Source organism: Thunnus maccoyii, chromosome 22 (assembly GCF_910596095.1).
Source record: "Thunnus maccoyii chromosome 22, fThuMac1.1, whole genome shotgun sequence".
In the NCBI taxonomy this organism is placed as follows: Eukaryota; Metazoa; Chordata; class Actinopteri; order Scombriformes; family Scombridae; genus Thunnus; species Thunnus maccoyii.
In genome coordinates, this window is record NC_056554.1 from 5879452 (window position 1) to 5900407 (window position 20956).

General features: G+C 38.0%; 5 protein-coding genes across 5 annotated transcripts; all 5 read right to left on the reverse strand.

The window, feature by feature from the left end:
• Nucleotides 1-651: 651 nt before the first annotated feature.
• Nucleotides 652-3316, reverse strand: LOC121890024. Its single transcript, XM_042402275.1, has 5 exons — nt 2263-3316; nt 1387-2094; nt 1122-1244; nt 1000-1040; nt 652-903 (listed from the first exon to the last, which is right to left on the reverse strand). Exons 1-5 carry the CDS (start codon nt 2318-2320, stop codon nt 784-786), a joined length of 1050 nt encoding a protein of 349 aa, XP_042258209.1. The 5' UTR covers nt 2321-3316; the 3' UTR covers nt 652-783.
• Nucleotides 3317-6181: 2865 nt separating this feature from the next.
• LOC121890033 lies at nt 6182-9192 on the reverse strand. The gene is made up of 5 exons (XM_042402288.1): nt 8931-9192; nt 8090-8785; nt 7837-7965; nt 7713-7753; nt 6182-6977 (listed from the first exon to the last, which is right to left on the reverse strand). Exons 1-5 carry the CDS (start codon nt 8983-8985, stop codon nt 6858-6860), a joined length of 1041 nt encoding a protein of 346 aa, XP_042258222.1. The 5' UTR covers nt 8986-9192; the 3' UTR covers nt 6182-6857.
• Nucleotides 9193-12068: 2876 nt separating this feature from the next.
• LOC121890035 lies at nt 12069-14047 on the reverse strand. Its single transcript, XM_042402291.1, has 5 exons — nt 13937-14047; nt 13105-13818; nt 12886-13005; nt 12355-12398; nt 12069-12188 (listed from the first exon to the last, which is right to left on the reverse strand). Exons 1-5 carry the CDS (start codon nt 13989-13991, stop codon nt 12069-12071), a joined length of 1053 nt encoding a protein of 350 aa, XP_042258225.1. The 5' UTR covers nt 13992-14047.
• Nucleotides 14048-15793: 1746 nt separating this feature from the next.
• LOC121890042 lies at nt 15794-17729 on the reverse strand. Its single transcript, XM_042402298.1, has 5 exons — nt 17670-17729; nt 16840-17526; nt 16600-16725; nt 16076-16119; nt 15794-15974 (listed from the first exon to the last, which is right to left on the reverse strand). Exons 1-5 carry the CDS (start codon nt 17722-17724, stop codon nt 15855-15857), a joined length of 1032 nt encoding a protein of 343 aa, XP_042258232.1. The 5' UTR covers nt 17725-17729; the 3' UTR covers nt 15794-15854.
• A 1692-nt stretch (nt 17730-19421) lies between these two features.
• Nucleotides 19422-20934, reverse strand: LOC121890049. The gene is made up of 4 exons (XM_042402305.1): nt 20885-20934; nt 20077-20778; nt 19716-19957; nt 19422-19600 (listed from the first exon to the last, which is right to left on the reverse strand). Exons 1-3 carry the CDS (start codon nt 20925-20927, stop codon nt 19794-19796), a joined length of 909 nt encoding a protein of 302 aa, XP_042258239.1. The 5' UTR covers nt 20928-20934; the 3' UTR covers nt 19422-19600; nt 19716-19793.
• Between the last annotated feature and the right edge of the window lie 22 nt (nt 20935-20956).

The following is a 20956-nucleotide window of genomic DNA, read 5'->3' on the forward strand; positions in this document are numbered from 1 at the left end:
TTGAAGGGGATCTTTTAACAGTCAGTATGGACAGGAGTAATGATTACAGCGACAAAAACCTCTTCCACTATTCATATGGACACCTTACTGTTGTTTTAAGGCAGAATTGAAAAAGTGTGAACCTATTTTTTAAGCTACAGCGGGAGATTCAGATCAGACAAAGCATCCTTGGTCTCACTCTTTTCTTTTCCAACTGTCAGAGTTTTGGTTCAAACAGTTCTATCAGCCATTATAAGAGACAACACTACAGTGTGCAGCGAGCTCCCAGTATGAACACTGGTCTGAGGTCAGTACATTAGAGAACCGTGCTGACACAGAACTGACAGAGAGTGGTCTGTTGTGTTAAGGCTAAGATGTTTCATACTACAGTACACAGTACATCATGCTCTAAAACTACTACTGTTCCTAATATTGGAGCTAACTGTGTTAACCTGTTACGCTCATTCATGTAGCCTGATAATGGACAGAAAAGGAGAGAGCAAATTATGCACACAAAAAAAACACACACACGCACACACACACCTACATTGTCTTTCTGTCAAGTAAGGTTTATTTTCATCTTTAATCACACCAAATGGACAAACATTATTTGGCTAAGCACTGGGGATAAAAGACAAAATGTCCAAGACATATTTTCATTGTGATCCTCCAACAAGAGAGAAACAAAGAGAGAGTAGAGGGTTCCCAGTGTGTAGAGAGATTAATTTGGCTGCATTACACCTCGAAAGAGACACTAATAAAATCCAATTTTACTCACAAAGTACAAATGAAACATGTACAGTTCTACTGCTTTACGCTGGAGTACACACATTCATTCTTGGTGTTGCTCTTCTGTCTTCTTGATCTGTTTGCCACATTTACACTTAAAGCAGCATAATGGAGGTTGTCTGCGTCTTGGTAACCCTGGTAATAACATACATATATATCACAATGTGGTTCTGTCATAAGACAATTCATTGTTTGTGTTATTAAAAGTTAAGCTAAAGAAATAATATTCACCTCTGCAACTGTGGAGGGAACTGAAAATCTTGCTTGAGACTCTGTTTGTGAAACAGATAAAGTTATTTTACTCCAAAGCCAGGTTTAGTGAATACAAACTGTCAATTAACAGTACCATTTACCTGTACACTGGCAGTTTCTTTTGCCCATCTTATGTGCCAAGATTGTCAGTAAAACACACAGGAAGACAGTGGTCGCCAAAGCTCCACTCAAGAAATATACCAAGTCAAAAGAGACCTCCTCATCTACAAATCAAGACATTAGGAGAAATTACACTTTTCTGCTTTTTTGAACTTTTGTCTACTGCCTTCATTTAAAATTTGTTTACTGTTACATAACTATCACTATTTATCAGATGTGATAACCTGTGCAAAATAAGCTACTTACACTCAAAGTCCAACGTGGTCCTGTTTCCAAACAGTATCTGTCCACATGAGGCGACAGCGCAGTAGTAGGTCCCAGCATGAGAAAGATCCAGACTCTTCATTGGCAAGTTGTAGACACAGGTGTGTGTTTGTGTGTTATTGTTCCTCTCACACTGATCATTCCTGCCTCCATGTGTGTAAATGACTCCTGGATGAGATTCTTGGGAGTTTTTGAACCAGTAAACACTGTGTTCTCCATCATCACAGGTCCCAGTGTGTACTGTACAGTTCAGAGTCACAGAGCCTCCTGGCTGGATGCTCTCAGATGCCGACTGATGGACTGAAGCTTGGATGTTCAAACCTGAATCCTTTACATTGACAATAGTTCCCTCTGCAAATTCTAACATAAATGAATAACCACTTGCGCAGTAATAAGTAGCTGAGTCTGAGAGGTGTAAATTGGAAATCTTTAAGTGATTTTTACCAACGTTAGTTTCCAACGTGAAGCGTGGATTGTCCTTGAATTCATCATGAAAAGTGCCATGTTTATCGAACTTATAGGTCATAGAGATGAGCTTTGGCTTCTGTCCCACTGTTTGCTTATACCAATAATACTTTGCAGCATCACTTTCATAGAAACATTGCAAAGTCAGGTTGTCACCAACAGTAGCTGACATAAAACCACCCGCTTGATGCACAGTTGTGGACTGCATCATATTAGTCGTCTGAGCTGAAGTGAAATTGGAGACAAAGTGAATACACAATTAATTTTATGTGACAGAAATGATATCATTGTCAGAAAAAATACAAGTAATTACATTAGGACTGAAACTTAATCAAACAACAAAGAGAATGAAAAACATTAAAACAAAACTGCTTTTATAAAAACACAACTCACCCATTTTTCCCAAGAACAAACATGTTAGGCAGAAAGCAAACGCTGGAGATGTCACCATGTTGAAATTGCTGTGTTGAATGAAAAGCACTTTGATACATTTTCCACTCCTCAGAGACAAGATTGTGTTTGATTGGCCAACCAGGCAATATTGATCACATGTTCACTGCCACGTATAGTGTCAGTGTTTTTTTGTTCCTTAAGAAGAATCACATGGTGAGAAGTAACTGAAGCAAAGACACTCCTCACAGTGTTTTTACCTCTGCTTTTGGCAATGGATTGATCATGTCACTGTATTATCTGGGGTATATAACTATGCTAGTTTTATAGTTAACATTTAATAAAGAACATAAATATTCCTTATTCCTATGATTTTGAGCAGTTTATAATGAGACTTTTATGACTCTTCCCAAGATACAAACTTTTTTCTTTTTTTAAATCTGCTTCCTCTGGATGCTTTTTTCTGTCTGGCTTCAAATTCTGGCAAAGACCAGCTTTCCTGTTCTTCAATGAACAAGCTTCATATTCTTGTTATTGTATTGTATAGGACCAGTTAACACTATGGCATTGAAAAATGTGTTCAAACTTACCCTTAATAGTATTAATATGGTTTATAAATACATTTTCTTGGTTTTATTAAAAACATTTTGAGATAATGTGAATACTGTTTATATTTCTGACACCACCTTAATACATTGGAGATGGTGAGAGACATTCAGTTTATGATGCTGAAGGCATTCAAAAACTACATTTGAAATCTTAACTGTAGTGTCTTTTCCAGTCACAATGTGCTGCTTATTCATAACGAACCATAGAGCTCAGTGGCAGCATTTTTCACTGGGATTCAGTTTTCATTTTTTCTTCCTTTGGTGGAAAACAGTAAAAACTGTCAGCTGGATTTATAGTAACTCTCATATCTTGCTTGATTATATTTTTTAAATGTCTACTGTTTTTTGATTGTCACAACACTTTGCATTCTGACATGTCAAAATGACTAATGCAATCAGTGTATCATATTCCTTGTTTTTGTTGTCGTCATAACTAGATTTATATTAAACTGTTTCAATATTAAATGTGATATCCACTGTCTTTGGATGTTTAAGTGGTCTTTATCTTAAGAAGCATCTATGTGAGAGTGCAAACACCTCTACATCCTGCTGAAAACCACAAAGGCAGAACAATGAATGATATACAAAGCAAAATGCATGAAGGTCAAGGTTAACAGGTCTCGGTGTAATGACTGCCTCATTCCTGTGTTCACAGCAGAAACAAAACTGAGCATAGGAATAGAATATTTTATAAAAGCATTTCTCTGCCTTGTTCTTTAACTTTGTTATTGCAATAACATGCTCCACTTAGACCCGATCAATTAGCCATTTTCACAGAATTTCCTCCTGTGTTTTCTCAGTCAATGTGATGATTACAGAACAATTCAGACTTTTCTTGTTTGCTGCATTATTCATATTTATCTAGATAATAAGACTGGTGTCAGTTTATCTCTGTATGTTGAGTCCAACAATATTATAGGCTGTCTTAGTGCAAAGGCTGGAAGCAGGGGGAAACAGCAAGCCTGCATAAATAGTGCAAAGCCTTCCAACAATCTCTAAACTATCTTACTATCATATTAGCTAGCAGGCTAGTCACTCATATTACCAAGAGTCATCTGGGTCACATTCAAAGGCTGCATTTCAGTCCACCTGTTTTCAATTTGCGCATTTAAAAAACCTGGAAATGCGGAACATTTTTTCAAAAAATCACAAAATATCACAAAAAAGTTTGTGTGCTTGGCTGAGGTGGAAGACTTGGTGTATCAGTAGAGGCTAAATGTGACCAAAGTGCAGTTCAAACAGACTAAGCAATTAAATCATTATGTACAGGAAAAATGTGACTTAAATCAGTGGAAGTTTGTGGTGCGCATGCTCTATGGTTATGGAAAACATCAGAGCAAATTTATAAACAGGTGTTGTTTGGATAAACTGACCACATATTGGGAATCTAAATGGTTACTTTATCACCTGAAAAAATATTAACAATTAATAAAATGGAATATCAACAGTCCTACACTGAAAATTACCACAGTTTTTAGCCTGTCGCATCAGATTTGCTGGGGAAATTATGCCATGTTGGGCATCCCGACCCATCCCAACAGGTGCTCGGCCCTCAGACTAGTGCATAGCTCTGGGTGGGCCTGAGTGGGCCAATCAGAAGGCTTCCTTTTTTGCTGGATCATCCAATGAATAGCAGTCAATGAGTACTGTTTCAAATCTGACTACGCGACCAATGAAAATAAAGCAGTTGTTGTCTCTTACTTCTTGTTTACCATATGCTGCATTTTGCAAATAACTAACCCTAACCCTTGAAAGCAGCCCCTCCTCTTTCACTGCGCTGCTGCACAGAGGACCAGAAGCCTACTGTCCATTAACTAGCTGCTTTTACTGTAGGTTAAGATGAAAACCATGGAGAAACAAAGCCTTGAGATGTCAGGAGCAGGAAGAAGAGAATTCAGCTCCAGCTCAGCCATCATTGTCAACCTAGATGCCTCCTCCTGCAACAGTTTCTCCTCAACAAGTTCCAAGTAGTAACAACACGTACGTGGCTGCTAAGTCAGCAGCTACAAGCTATAATGTTACTGTTGAAAGACTCATTTCTGCTGTCAGTCAGACAAAAACTGCCATCAGGGATGACATACAGACTGAACTCTTTGCCCCTGCTCTCCTTTGAAACAGAACCAACTGAAGCGTTGGACTATAATGAAATAATGTCAGTGTTCAGCACCAAGCCCCATCATCTCCTTCTGTAACCATCAAACTAAGCTAATTTACAATTTCAGACTATAGTAGCCTGTTGCCTGTTTCAATATTATTGCTTATGGGGAATAATTTTTGCTGGGTTTACTACTGGATGCTGATGTTGCCGTGTCTGCCATCTGTGTGTGTGTGTGTCTGTGTGTCATCACTCTCTTAAGGGGGCTTAGCGCCCTCAGTTATATTTTTTGCCCCCTCTGTTTAAGCTTTATGTATCTATAGAAAAATAGCTAAAACAGCAAAATTATTGGCCAAAAAACGTGACTTTTGCTTAGCTGTTGTTTCAGAACCATGGACAGCGCTGTTTTGTGTCAGGCATGCAACATGATAAAAAAGTTGCTGCATGGTTAAATCAGTTAATTTATTTTATGAAGAACAACAAAAAATTCAAAGTCACTTCATCCTGGCGCCATGCCAGGCCATGTTCAAGTGTCATTTTCAATGTCACTGTTCATGTTGGTGCACCTCTATCCATACATATGAGTAATGATGCTTTTGCATCTGTCAGCTGTGTGTGTGTGTGTGTGTGTGTGTGTGTGTGTGTGTGTGAATATGTGGCCACAGTATGATGCTGTTAATGTTTGTCTTGGTGCCTGTAACATTACCTCTGATGATGTATAAGGTATGAATAAACTGAGATGCATTCAGGCAAGTATAGTTGTAATGGTCTATTTTGGTTAATATATGCATTTCAGAAGTATGATTGGTCTTGGAAGGGCTAGGCCCACCCATTTTTCTCTGTGCCCACCCACTCTGTGTTTTCACTGGAATACCTAAGAAGTAACTAATCTGGTGGCACTGCTACCAGTTTTGAATCCAGATGTCTCTACGGTACAGTGGTTGCCTGATTGTGATCTGATCTGATGGGGATTAGTGGGGTCTTGGTAACCACACCATGAGCATCATATTACCACATCGGTAATGTTGTAATCTTCCTGCCATTTTAGCTTTCTGACATGACAGTGCAATATTTATTGATGATATTTATAGTCTATATACTGTACACACAGTTTCTCAATGTCAAAGTGTAACATGATTATATTAAATTATTAGCTCATTAATGATACAAAAACACAAACACAGTGCTGCATTTAGCACAAAATAGTGTAACAGTTTATTTACATTATGTTCCTCCATTTGTACAACATCCGTGAACCTGGCATCTTAAATATACTGGTTTCATTGTGAAAAATCATTTATGTATTAAACAATCTAAAGATTATAAATGCACACGGTAGTTGCTTTGGAAGAAAACAAAGTAAGATTGTGGAGACATCCTGCTTGAAACCATACAGAGCAGAGTTTTCATCATACATATGACTGACTCTTAGCAAAGCATACAGAGATCTCATCTTCTGACTGCAGACCACAACGGAAGCTATAAAAAGATTGTTAAATCACTGGGTTTGTAGCAACATGTACAAAAAACATGTAAAGAATAACAGATATTTCCTAGATGTAATATTCTATGTTATGTGCAGTCAATTTAATAAAATATTATGTGGTCTGTTTACATTGTCCATGGTGAAGGTTCTTCTTGGTAAAATTAAGTGGTGCATCATGTTTTCAGATACAAAGTGATAGTAGAAATATGGCCTTAAACCTCTGACAACACTTAAAAAACATCAGACAGGAAGTAGTTTACTGCAACCCAAGTCTTTACACTAATTGCAAGTATTTGAAATGATGTGGACAAAACTTTTCCTCTTTTAAGAAAATCTACATTACTTCTTAAAGCAGATGTTAACAAAATGATATCTTACAGAAAAACAGAGTATTGAAACCTGTCCAGTTCTACTGCCTCACACTGGAGTACACACATTGACTCGAGGTGTCGTCCCTCTGCCTTCTCGGTCGGTTGACCTTGTGATCCCGTAAAGCAGCATAATGGAGGTTGTCTGCATCTTGATAAGCCTGGTAGCAAAAATATTAGCAAATGACAAGTCCAAGAGAAGTCCAAAATCACCTTTTGCCGTGCTATAAAATAAGTCTGGGTGGTAATTCAACCGTAGTGTTAATTTTGTTAAATATTTTTTTAATCTAGTCTTAGTCCTGTGGAATGTCCTTGTTAGTTTTCAACATATTTATTCAACCTCACCCTGTTTTTTTAGTAAAAGATAACCGTAACTATTTTAGTGTAGTTTTAGGCAATGAAAGCTGTCGACGTTTCAGTCTTTTGTAGTCATCAGATTTTATTGAACATTTCAGTCAATCTAGTTGAGCCAAAAAATATCATTTTTGTCAAATTTATTTCACATAAGATTGTATCTTTTAATTTGACCCGCTGCACTTTCACATCAGCATCCCCCGGCATACACACACACACACACACACACACACACACACACTCCAGCATATAACCGACACTTGCGACACATACACACACACTCTCTCTCTCTCTCTCTCTCTCTCTCTCTCTCTCTCTCTCTCTCTCTCTCTCTCTCACACACACACACACATATTTGGATATTTCGATTGTAATTTAGAAAAAAAAGTCTATAATATTTTGTTTCCTTTTTTTGTCAACAAAAATGAAGAAAGATTTTGTAAAGTTTTTATTTTTGAACTACATTTTAGTCTTATCTTTTTTCATTAACAATATTGCATGTTAATACTATTCAACAGTTCATTTAAATAGGTCATATTCACCTCTCCATTTGTTGGGGCGGAAGCTGAAATTCTTTCAGATTCTGTTGTGAAACAAAGAAAAAGCTTTTTATTTAAAGCCATAATCAGTGATAACAAGTTGCCAGATAGAAACCGTCCCAGTTACCTCCACATTGGCAGCCGTTTTTCTTGTTCATCATGCACACTGAGAAAGCCAGTAAAATAACCAGGATGGTGGTGAACGCCAAAGCTCCACTCAAGAAATACACAAGAGAATCAAGAGAGCCCACCTCATCTGCAGAAACACACATCAGGACACAGAACTCTCTAGTGTTGTGTTTGTATTAATTTAGATTTCAATTAGGGAGTAATCATAACTACTTCTCATATGAAACAACCTCTGCTAAAGTGTTACTCACCCTTTGGTTTGGTCCCGTTTCCAAACAGTATCTGTCCACATGAGGCGACAGCACAGTCGGTTACAGCATGAGAAAGATTCAGACTCATTGGCAAGTTGTAGACACAGGTGTCTGTTTGTGTGTAGTTCCTCTCACACTGATCATTCCTGCCTCCATGTGTGTATATGAGTCCTGGTTGAGATTCTTCAGAGTTTTTGAACCAGTAAATACTGTGTTCTCCATCATCACAGGTCCCAGTGTGTACTGTACAGTTCAGAGTCACAGAGCCTCCTGGCTGGATGCTCTCAGATGCCGACTGATAGACCAGAGCTTGTATGTTCAAACCTGAACCCTTTATATTGACAGTAATTCCCTCCGCAAATTCAAACTTGTATGAATAGCAACTTATGCAGTAGTAAGTAGCCGAGTCTGAAATACGTAAATCAGAAATTGTCAAGTGATTCTTACCGTTTTTAGTTTCCAATGTGAAGCGAGGATCATTCTTGAACTCGTTATGAAAAGTGCCTTTTGTATCATGTTTATAGAAGTTAGAGATGAGCTGTGGTTTCTGTCCCAGAGTTTGCTTATACCAGTAAAACATCGCTGCTACATCACCTTCATAGAAACATTGCAAAGTCACGTTGTCACCAACATTAGCTGATAAAAATCCACTCTCTTGGTGTACAGATAAGGACGATTTAGGATTAGTTGCCAGAGCTGAAGAGAAAAGAGACAAAGGAGATTTGCAATTAGTGCAATGATAGAAGTTTAATTTAATAACAAGATTGCAAGAAAATGTAGAAATTATATCAACAAAAATGTATATACATTTTAAGGATACAAATGCAACAGCAACACTTACCTGTTCTCCCCAAGAACAGACAAGTCAGAAATAAAGCAAACTTCAGAGATGTCATCGTGTTCAAAATATCTTGTTGAATGTAGAGAACCTCTAAATGTTCTCTACTCTTAGAGTGAAGACAATGTTTGATTGGCTAACAAGAAGTGACACTGCATGTCCTATTTTGGAAACAATGAACACAGGTTCAGCGCCGCCTCCATTGTCAATTGGTTGGTTCCCAGACAAGACACATGGAGAGAGGTACCAGAACCACAATATAACTCTTAAGCCTGATGTTTAAAAATCACAAAAAAGGAATAACTTGCTGAAAAAGTGCAGTTGAGTTATGCTCAAATAGAGTTCTCTAGTCCACAGATCGCTCACCTTTATTGGCCGGCATCAGCAGCAGTAAAAGTGTGAAGAGGTTTAAACAGGTATTTAGAGAGGACTTTGAGAGCCAAAAGCAATTACAAAGACAAAGAGGCAGGATGTATAATCACACATTTCCTCTCAGGTAACTGTAGATTTGAGTGTAGAAAACTGAAATGAAGTGGATTAAGAGACTTGGTTGTTGAAATATTTGAAGAAGTACTGAATTGCTCTTTTGGTGCTGTATGAATGTCTACTACACTGACCCCAGTAAACACATCTTAACACTGCTGAGCTAGACACAAGTGCAAACCTTGGACCCCAAATTACATTGTGTGTGTATGAAGATTTATTTTATGTACCCCAAAAAGATTGTTTGACAGTATAACAACTTTTATCTGTGTAAAATGAAACATTAGGGAACTGAAAGTTTAATAGAGGTTGGGCATCTAAAACAATTTGGCCAAGGGTAGGGTCAGGATTTTGGTTAGGTTGAACTAAGACAGGCTGAAAGTAGCTCCACTCACTAGTTGTTTTTAGTATTTTAGTATTTGCGGAGCTCAGTATATTATCTTTCCATCCACTGTCCCTCCTTCTTTTACTTTACATTGTATTATTTTCAACGTGAAATTACAACCTGACTCCAACACATCACCTGTTCCATGAGTAGAATCGTCTCTCACACTTTATTCAACAGTGTGTTTTTTGAAAGTTATCACATATTTCAGTCAAAAGGTCAGTCTTCCCACCACAGAAGCGATAAAGGTGAATGCTGAGAGTTGGCTAGATTTAAAGATGCAACCTGCACTAATGTTTTTAGTTAGAAGAAGGTATTAGTGGATGTTTGTAAGGTTTCAATAACTGCAATACATGGCAATGTTTTTACTCTTATCTGATTGATCTTATTTGATTGATTATTGTTAAAAAAGCTTTGCCTACAATGGCCCCCAACCAGTAGTTGTGGCTTCTTTGCTGAGGTGTTTCAGGTTAATGGGCTATTAAAGTGACAATTTGTTGATTTTCAATATTCCATGTATCAGTCATAGGTATGGCATGTCTATAATATCCATAATTGTTGCCTGCATTCTCTGCTGTGTGGACTGTGAGTCTTTGTTAGATGTTGTTGCCAATGGCAGCACATGGAGTGCCAGTGTGTGGGTCAACATGGGGCTTGAAACCTTGCTCAAAGAAAGAAAGAGTCATTGCTGACAGGAAGAAGAAGGCCCTGTGATGTTTAACCAAACCTTGTAAGAAAAGAACATTTTGTTTGCACTGGTTATTATGGCTGCAAATAGCTTACACTGCTGCTAGCAGTACATTTTATATATGCTGATGTAAATTATTTCAGCTGCTTCCCCTAAACACATGTACAGTGGCCTTGGTTTGGTTGATACAACAGTACGTGTAACACCTTCGTGTTGGCACAGCTGTCTGACAGGCAGAAATATGTTTTTTTTAGAAAAAGGACATCTAATTGTATTTATTTATTGGGATAGTGTACAATTTTTAACAATTTATAAAAGATGCACGGCACCGGAGTTAGCCGTGCATCCGCTGTCCCCCACAATCAAAACATACAACAGCACAACAGTTCAATGCAAAAAACACACAGAATACACCATACAAAATACAAAGCTACACACAACAGCACATCATATAATATACACCCACAATGTCAATTAGAAATTCATAATGTAAACTTGTCAAATTAAAAGCAAGACTACCTGCCCTTATGAGAAGACCATAGATGAAGTTTAGACTCAGTGGTCACAGAGCTGATTGGTCTTTAGTAGATTATATAATAAGAAGCTTATACTAACAGCAAAGTCTTGAGGGTTTTTGGCAATACAGTTACACAGCACTATAAATGATATTGACAAAAACAATCTGATAACCAAGAATATACAGTATATTAATGTTATAGAGCTGTTAGGTGGAGATGTCTATTATTTTATTAAATCATGTCACAGCTTTTTGGTGCTGCTTTGCTGACACAATCTACTGAAATGCTCTGGGCATTACAGTTAGACTGTGTGGCTGCTTTGCATGAAAACACTGTAGACTTCCTGTTTGAAACCACAAAGACAAAGAGAACAGAGGGTCCTGCAGACGTACATGACTGGAGTATATCGAGAGTAAATCTTTTGACTGCCGACCACACAGAGGCTAAAAAAAAGATTCTTATATCTCTGGGTTTGTGATGTACAATAAACACATTTACAGTTTCGGGTAAGACTGTATATCTGTGTGCTTTAGGTGAACTCTCACTATCTGACAGACAAATAGGAAATTACATGTTGGTAGGTCTTGTTGCCATCTTGCTGTGAGAAGGCCCAACGTGTTGTTTCTGAGGCTGTAACCATGTGGGGAATGAGTCACGTCCGCATCAGACAAACTTGATGTTTGCAATACCTTTCTGACTGTGTCCCTCCGACCAGTAACATTTGTAGCACAGGATATGTGAGATGGCGAACTACCTTAGTGTGGCAGAGCTTTATCTGCTTTTGAATTAGCAAGTAACCACAAACATGGACCAAATAACGTTAAAGTTCAGTGCCTGAAACGTTTTGCTTTCACTTCCTCACTCTCACTCACTATCCTGCACACTCTCTGTAGCTTTCTCTTTCTCTTACTCAGTTTTAAAAGACATCTTAAGGTTCAGAAATGACCAAATGTTTATTTGTATGTCAAATAAGGGGAAAGACAGATAGAGAAAAAACACATCTTAAATATACATTATAGATAGATTGATAGGCAGACTTAGACTTAGTCATGCCAAGTGCAGCCAGGTTATTGCTTCACACTGGAGTAAACACACTCAGTCCCAGTGTCGTTCCTCTGTCTTCTTGACCTGCCGACCTTGTTCTCCCTTAAAGCAGCGTAATGGAGGTCGTCTGTATCTCTGTAACTCTGAAAATAAAGTATGAAGCAATCACCACATTAGTATACATCCTGTGTCTCATTATGTCTTATTTTAGGATGATTGTACTGAATTGTGTTCATCCCCTGTACATGTTGTCATGCTGTAATATACAGTATATTGTTGTTGTAGTAGTACAACTCTAAGAACACTCACCTCTGGATCTGGAGTCGAGTCCACTGGAGATCTTTCTTGAGACTCTTGAGTTGTGAAAAAAGAACAAAAGCTTTTAAAATGCATTAAGCTGGTGATGGGAGGACAAATTTAAGACCTTTTAAAACTTATGATTTTATGTCTAATATATTTCTCAAACATGATGGAAAATGAACCATTGCACCATGATAGATATAAATCAATAAAGATCCAAACTAAAACCACTTCTTACTGTAACACTGACACCATTTAACAGTACAGTATAAAGTTTCTAACTTATGGCCTCTTTAGTTAATATTTTTGTTGACTGGCTCAGTTTCCTATGAATTGATAAATAAAAACTTGAAGTTCTAGTTGATAAAACATGAAAATATATTCCTACAGTATGTGGAAGTAATCAGTGTGGTGGAATATGTTAACACTCTTGTCTTGATTTGATTGACTTGTTGTTCTTATCAACTTCCAATAGCTGTGCCTCCAATATTAAGTACATGAATAGAAACTATCAACAGTAATAAATAACAGTTGGCCTACCTGTACGTTGGCAGCAGTTTTTGTTCATTGTATATGCTGCATATGCCAGGAAAACAATCAGGATGGTGGAGAATGCTAAAGCTCCAAACAAGAAGTAGACCAAGACAAAGTCCACTTCATCTGCAGATTCAGATGATAGGAGACATTACAGAGTTGTAGGAATATTGAGTGGGTAGAAATCATAACCACATATGAAACCACAGCTAGAAAGTTACTTACTGCCAATGTCCATCTTGGTCCCGTTTCCAAACACTATCTGTCCACATGAGGTGACAGCGCAGTAGTAGGTCCCAGTATGAGAAAGATTCACACTCTTCATTGGCAAGTTGTAGACACAGGTGTGTGTTTGTGTGTTGTTGTTCCTCTCACACTGATCATTCCTGCCTCCATGTGTGTAAATGATTCCTGGATGAGATTCTTGAGAGTTTTTGAACCAGTAAACACTGTGTTCTCCATCATCACAGGTCCCAGTGTGTACTGTACAGTTCAGAGTCACAGAGCCTCCTGGCTGGATGCTCTCAGATTCCGACTGATGGACCGAAGCTTGGATGTTTAAACCTGAACCCTTTACATTGAGAGTAGTGCCCTCCAAAAATTCTAACTTGTATGAATAGCCAGCTACGCAGTAGTAAGTAGCCGAGTCTGAAATTTGCACATCTGAGATCTTCAAGTGATTTTTACCAGGGCTAGCTTCCAGTTCTAAGCGTGGATAGTTCTTAAATTCACCTTGAAAATTGCCATTTTTGTCATGTTTATAGAATTTAGACATCAGCTTTGGTTTCTGTCCCAGAGTTTGTTTATACCAGTAGTAAAACATCACTGCAGCATCATCTTCATAGAAACATTCCAAAGTCACGTCTTCACCAACATTCACTGAATAAAAAGTCTTCTCTTGACGCACATACTTGGGTGATTTCAGATCATTCATCTGAGCTGAAGAGAAAAGAGATTCAGAAAGTGCACATTTAATTCCGTAATAAAAGTGTATCATAATGATTGCACGACATTTTTTTTAATTATATCAAAAACATTTAAAAATTAAACAACTTACCTAAAGTCCCAAAGAACAAACAAGTCAGATACAAAGCAATTGTCAGAGGTGTCATCGTGTTCAAAATGCTGCGCTGAAAGAATTAAATCTCAGGATGTTCTCTACTCTTCAGAGAGAAGACTCTGTTTGATTGGCTAGTGAGAAGGAACGCCTAATATCCACATGTGGAAACAGTGAAAACATTTTAAGTGCTGCCTTGAATGCAATGCAATAAGGAAGACCTGCAAGTTCAAACAGAGCTTTGGAGAGAAGTTTCACTCATCTAATTTCTACTCTTTCATTCCATACATGCTATCAGGTTCTGTAATGTCCAGTTGCTATGAATGTGGGGAGTGGCTCTTAGAAAACTCACTAATCTTACTTTGCTACTTGCTCTAGTTAATGTTCTGTAATTGGTTGGTTTTTATTGAAATATATCATTTGGATACTTTCAGATTGTGCATTAATATTCAAAATTAAATATATATATATATTAAATATTCAAAGTATTAAAAATAATGATTTTTTGTGATCGCCACACAACATCCCCGCAAATCAGTTGTGGCTTTTAAAGAAGCATTTTTCAGATTTTCAACTTCCTGTGTATTAGTAATGGGATGGTGTGTCTATAATAACCATAATCCTTGCTAAAGTGTTCTGCTTTGACTTTCACTCTGGACTGTGAGATTGTGTGAGATTATGTTGCCAGTGCCAAAGGTTGGTGTGTTGGTGTAACCTGATATTATGTTCATATTATGTAAACAAAGTAAATACAGTTAGCTTTTGTGGTTATCGTTAACATTGACTTGTTATATGAGGATGTTTATTGTGTTACCTGTTCTTACCCAAGCACACATGGCACAGTCATGGCCACCATTTGGTTGATATAGGAGTGAATGTAATGCCTGTATGTTGGCACAACTCTGGCGGGCAGAAATACCTGATTTCTATGGCTGGACATGATGAAAAGCTGGTGTACATGAACAGGTTTTGACAAAAACATTGACAATATTGGATGCCTCTAACCAAATGCACAGAGTTACTAGTTACTATTCTATTAGTTTTGGACATTTGAACCCTGTTTTAGTTCTCGAATATGACACAATATGGAAACTTGTCACAGAGCATCAGTAAAAAAAAGGTTTTAATCAAGTCTGGGCATTAGAGTTATACTGTGTGGATGCTTTGTATGAAAACACTGCAGAGACTTCCTGTTTAAAACCACAAAGAGAGCAGAGGGTCCTACTGAAGTACATGAAGTACACTGAGAGTGAATCTTTCGACTGCAGACCACACAGAAGCTAAAAAAAGATCCTCACATCTCTGGGTTTGTGATGTGCACTCTGCTAATTTACTGTAAACAACTTGTGAAGAACAATAGGCAGTATCAGTGCTAGAGTGTGTTCAGAATACACATATTGATGAGTATTGTCGCCAGCCTGCTGTGAGAGGGCCGGTTCTGATGTTTCTGAACGTGCTACCACACCCGAGAGGAGTCTCGTCTGTACCAGACACACAGGATGTTAGCACAACAAGCTGAATGTGTCCCTCTGACTCTGAAATAGTGTTTCTGTCATATGATGATGGTTTTGCTTTGTAAAACATTGTGACATCATGCCTTTAACAGTGCAGCACTTAGAGACTGATACAGACGGCACAGTACTGACTTTGTTTTAATGTTCATTTTCCAGGCTTGCAAACTCTCTCTCGAATATCTGACTCCACAAACACCACAGAGATGTGTTGTGTGTGGTCGTGTGTTTGTACATTGTTAACTGCAGGTATAGTGAGAGTGGAAATATCGCACCTTTGACAAACAGATCACATCAAAGAACCCTGGCTCAACTGTAACTGAAAGAAAGTGTTTATTTGGTTATATTATATTCAGTTCATTCTTCTAGTCACACAGACACAAAGTACAAATGAAACATGTTCAGCTCTACTGTCTCACACCGGAGTAAACACATTCAGTCCTGGTGTCGTCCCTCTGCCGTCTTGACCTGCTGACCTTGTTCTCCCTTAAAGCAGCGTAATGGAGGTTATCTGCGTCTTGGTAGCCCTGGTAATTAAATATAAAACAGTGTTTGTCTCATTATTGATACAGACAAGCATTGAAAAAAGTAGATTAGATATAGAAAATTAGAGCACTTAAATACCTACCTCTGCATTTGGAGCTGCGGCAGCTGATGGTCTTGCTTGCAAGTCTAGTCATGAAAAAAACAACAAAATTGTTTTTCAAAATTCCTTTTTAACTTAGTTATGAACCAGTTCTTCTGATTTATCGATCACTGAAATGTTACAGGCATGAAACTGCAGGGTCAGGCAGCACTTAAATATAAAAGCCAGATTTGAGTATAAATATTAAACTTACATCAGTTTATTTAGGATACTGTTTTCATTTCAGAGCCTTATTTAAAAAAAAAATATCGTTCTTGACTGGCTCATTTTTCCAGGATTTTTTGACTATAAATCTGAAGCAGAAGTGAACAGTTCAACACTGATGATGTTTGCAGCTGATGAAACATGAAATAAAAAATACACAGTATATTCTCATGGTATGTGCATGTTCTTCAATGTACAAATGAACATGTTAAAATGTAAATCTTTGCTAATGTCCACATTGCTGCCCTTCAATATCACGTTCATTACACACTTCAAATATAAGGAACTGCAGTTTAGCCTACCTGTGCATTGGCAGCTGTTTGTCTTGAACATTGTATATACTGTGTAAGCCAGGAAAACAACCAGGATGGTGGTGAGTGCCAAAGCTCCACTCAAGATACACACCAAGACAAGAGAGTCTTCCTCATCTGCAGATCCAATTAGGAGACATTACAGTTTTCTTTCTTTGTTCATCAAATTTGATTATAAAGTTTCCTCCACTACTTAACAAATGAGGCCACCTTTGCTACAAAGGTACTTACGCTCAAAATCCAATGTGGTCCCGTTTCCAAACAGTATCTGTCCACATGAGGCGACAGCACAGTAGTACGTCCCAGCATGAGAAACATTCAGACTCTTCATCAGCAAGTTGTAGACACAGGTGTGTGTTTGTGTGTCACACTGATCATTCCTGCCTCCATGTGTGTAAATGATTCCTGGATGAGATTCTTGAGAGTTTTTGAACCAGTAAACACTGTGTTCTCCATCATCACAGGTCCCAGTGTGTACTGTACAGTTCAGAGTCACAGAGCCTCCTGGCTGGATGCTCTCAGATGCCGACTCGTGGACCAAAGCTTGGATGCTCAAACCTGAACCCTTTACACCGACAATAATGCTCTCTAAAAATTCATACACATATGAATAGCCAGCTACGCAGTAGTAAGTAGCCGAGTCTGAAATTTGCACATTTGTGATCTTCATGTGATTTTTACCAAGGCTAGCTTCCAGTCCTAAGCGTGGATAGTTCTCAAATTCACCTTGAAAATTGCCATTTGGATCATGTTTATAGAATTTAGACATCAGCTTTGGTTTCTGTCCCAGAGTTTGTTTATACCAGTAAAACATCACTGCAGCATCATCTTTATAGAAACATTCCAAAGTCACGTCTTCACCAACATTAACTGATTCAAAGCGTAAAGATGATGATGTATTCAGAGATGTAATAGGAGCTGAAGAGAAAATGGAGACCAAGCAAATACACAGTTAACTTTACACCATGACAGGGAGCATATTGTAACATACATAATATATGACAGAACAAATAAAAAATATCGATATATAAAGGAAACCAAATGTAAAAGATGCAGCTTACCCATTCTCCCCAAGAGCAGACATGTCACATACAAAGCAAAAACTGGAGATGTCATTTTGTTGTAACCACCATGATCATTGGAGAGAATCTCTATACGTCCTCTACTTTTCAGAGGAACAAGTGTGTTTGATTGGCCAATCAGAAAAGACTCTGTTAAAGTAACATTGATTGCATGTTCAGTGCCTCCTACAGTTTTCATGTTTGGTCTAGAAAGGACTGATTCCAAGAGGGCAGAGTTGCGAGTTCAGTTTTTTACACACGACTGTGAACATCATCTTCCAAAGTTAATGTGGTTGAATATGCATGAATGTACATGAGAAAACTACGGGATCATCTGCTGTATAAATAAAGGAGCCTTCTTACTTTTAGCATAGTTTTTTCAGTCTTAAGATAAGACTGTATAAAACTGGTTGTGGCAACTCTGACCATTAACACCGCTCTTCTTGACCTTTCTCCCATCACTGTTCGGTATTTGCAGACCTGCTGTTTCTTACTGATTTCATAGGACACATATAATATGTGTGTTTTCTCCCTGACACCAAGTTGATAAATTTAAACTTAAAACTTATCAGAGTGTTTTTATTCATTGGTTAGAATCTGTGATGTTACAAAATACACATTTTAGCAATAATGGAAAGGTTGAAAATAAGATTTAAAATTGACCTCTGACCTCCTTATAGTAGCCTGTTTATAATATTCTTTCTTACGGACAGTTTTATTAATGGTATAGATGAAGTTGTGCTCATTTGTGTTGTGTTGTATTTATAATGTGCTGCAAGAAATGTAGTACATCATAAATGATTGAAAATGCCAGCTTGGTTGTGTGAACAGTAAGAAAGTTGATCTCCTTCATTATGCAAATTATGCTTCTAATGCTGACAGCAGCAGAAAATATTTCATTAAATATCATGAAATACTGTGATATTATATGGCAGCCATATTGCCCACCACTTTAGTACAGTTTCTAATGTAAAAAGTAGTAAAGGAACCACTGGAAATGTTCCTGTATGTTCTGTTCAATGTGACTTTATCCACTACTTCAACTTCTTTAACCAGAAAAACCTCATGTAGTTCGACTTGTGGACCTGCATAATATGTCCACTTCCTCAAAACATTGCAAAATTGGGAGTTTCCTAAAAAGCAAAGCTTTGGGTCAAGTTTGGGCCGGAGTTTTAGGGAACTGAAATAGTGAAACTGTGCAACGGTTATGGATGATTGAAACTTTTTGTTTGTTATTTATAGAAGAAGAAAACAGACTGGAATGACAGTTTCACTCAGAGCACTCTTCTGTAAATACATCTCAATACTTTGAGTGGAAAGTATGTAAAAATCCTTTCAGTCATTTGTTTTCTGCACCTTGGACATGATGCTTGTTTCACAGTCCCGTGAGATTGGGCTCACTGAGTTGTAAGACGCTGTGACCTGAATGCTACAGGCCACTCTTCCTGTGTTAAAGCTAGGGACTTGTGTTTCCACCAATGGAAACTTATTCTCTGTACTTCACACCACCTTCACCGCAAGAGTGAAAGGTAAACGGTGAGAGCCGGCTAGATAAAATGGTGCAATCTCTGCTGACGTTTCTGGTAGAAGAAGGTATTAATAGAATGCAGGGGATTTTCATGAGCCTGCTTTGTCTAAATCTGCCTCCATTCTACGAAGAAGTTTCTCTGTGTGACTGAGGAACACTTTCAGAATGTATTTTATCCAAAAACACTGCAAACACATTTTGCTAAAATGTTTTATTGTCTTTATTTCCATATTATTTACATTTATTCTTGTGAATTGTTGACAAGCAAAGTTGTACTTCACTATTTTTTACTCTTTATTTTAGAGTACACACAAACACTCTCCGCATTGTCCTCTCGGTGGTGTCGTTCACTGTTCCTGTTCAGACTCAGAGCAGCATAATGGAGATTGTTTGCATCTTGGCTCTGGTAAGGATAAATAAAAAATAGGAAATAATGAAAGAAATATAAGTGGAACAAATATGATGGTTGTTTCTATAGGAATGAATTTGGCTTTTCATTATACATTCATTTCACCTACCGCAACGTCAGAGGCTGCAGAACATGTCAGATGATAAACAATTCCTGTGAATCAGAATAGAGGAATGATCAAGCCAGGTCAACACGGCAACATTTTGAAAACCTTGATTTTGAAAATCTTACCATGGCAGACAGAGCACAGGTTTTTCTTCAACTTGTGCACAATGAAAACCAAGACAAGGAGCACAATAATGAAAACTGCCAATGCCACACTCAGACAATACACCAGGAGAATGGAAACTCCTAACATGCAATCAAGAGAAGAGATACATCAAATCCCATTTCATATACAAGAGTTCATTCATGACTTCTTCAAAATGGAAAAAAAACAATGTTATGCAACATCAGCTGCCACCACATACCCGCAATCTCGATTTCTGTTCCATTTCCGAAAACAATCTCCCCACAGGAGGACAGAGCACAGTAGTAGATCCCAGCATCAGAGGAGCTCACAGACTTTATAGAAAGGTTTAAAGTGCAACTTTTTGTGACAGACTCTTCATTGGAGATGTTCTTGCATTGTCCTGTTCTGGGGTATATGACTGCAGGCTGAGACGCACCATGTCTGAACCAGTAGAAGCTCTGCTCCCCTACACATGGTTTGGCATGTACTGTGCAGCTCAAATTTGCAGAGTCTCCTGACTGAAGTGGCTGTAATGATGGCTGATGGACAGCAGCCTGGATGTTGGACAGTGATGTTTTAACATGAAGGAAAGCTCCTTGTCCAAATTCAATTGCGTTGAATGCTAAAATCCCACAGTAATATGTTGCTGAATCCGACAGGCGAAGGTCTGTGATTATAAGATGATTGATACTTTCTCCACTTTTTGCAAGAACTTGAAACCTCTCCTTAAACTCGGGGGAGATCTCTGCTTCTGTCCTGTGCTTCATCCGTGATGATATGAGCTGAGGTTTACCTCCCAATGTTTGCTGGTACCAGAAGATAAAAGTTACAGAATTTTCCTGACAGAGGCATTGCAAAGTAATATTTCCCCCAACTTTGGCTGTTCTGACACCACTATCCTGAATTACACTTGAGATCTTGTGAACAGCTGGTACCTGACCTGCATAAAGAAACAAAATATATGAATTATACTTTCAAAACCACAAAATCCCTCAAAATTATATTCATACAAGTAGAAATGGTGAGAAAATGTGTACAATACTCACATAATTGACTGAGAAATACAAGTAGAATGCAAAGTGGCATCATCTCTGAAGCTCTGCAGTCTGTGTGCTGTG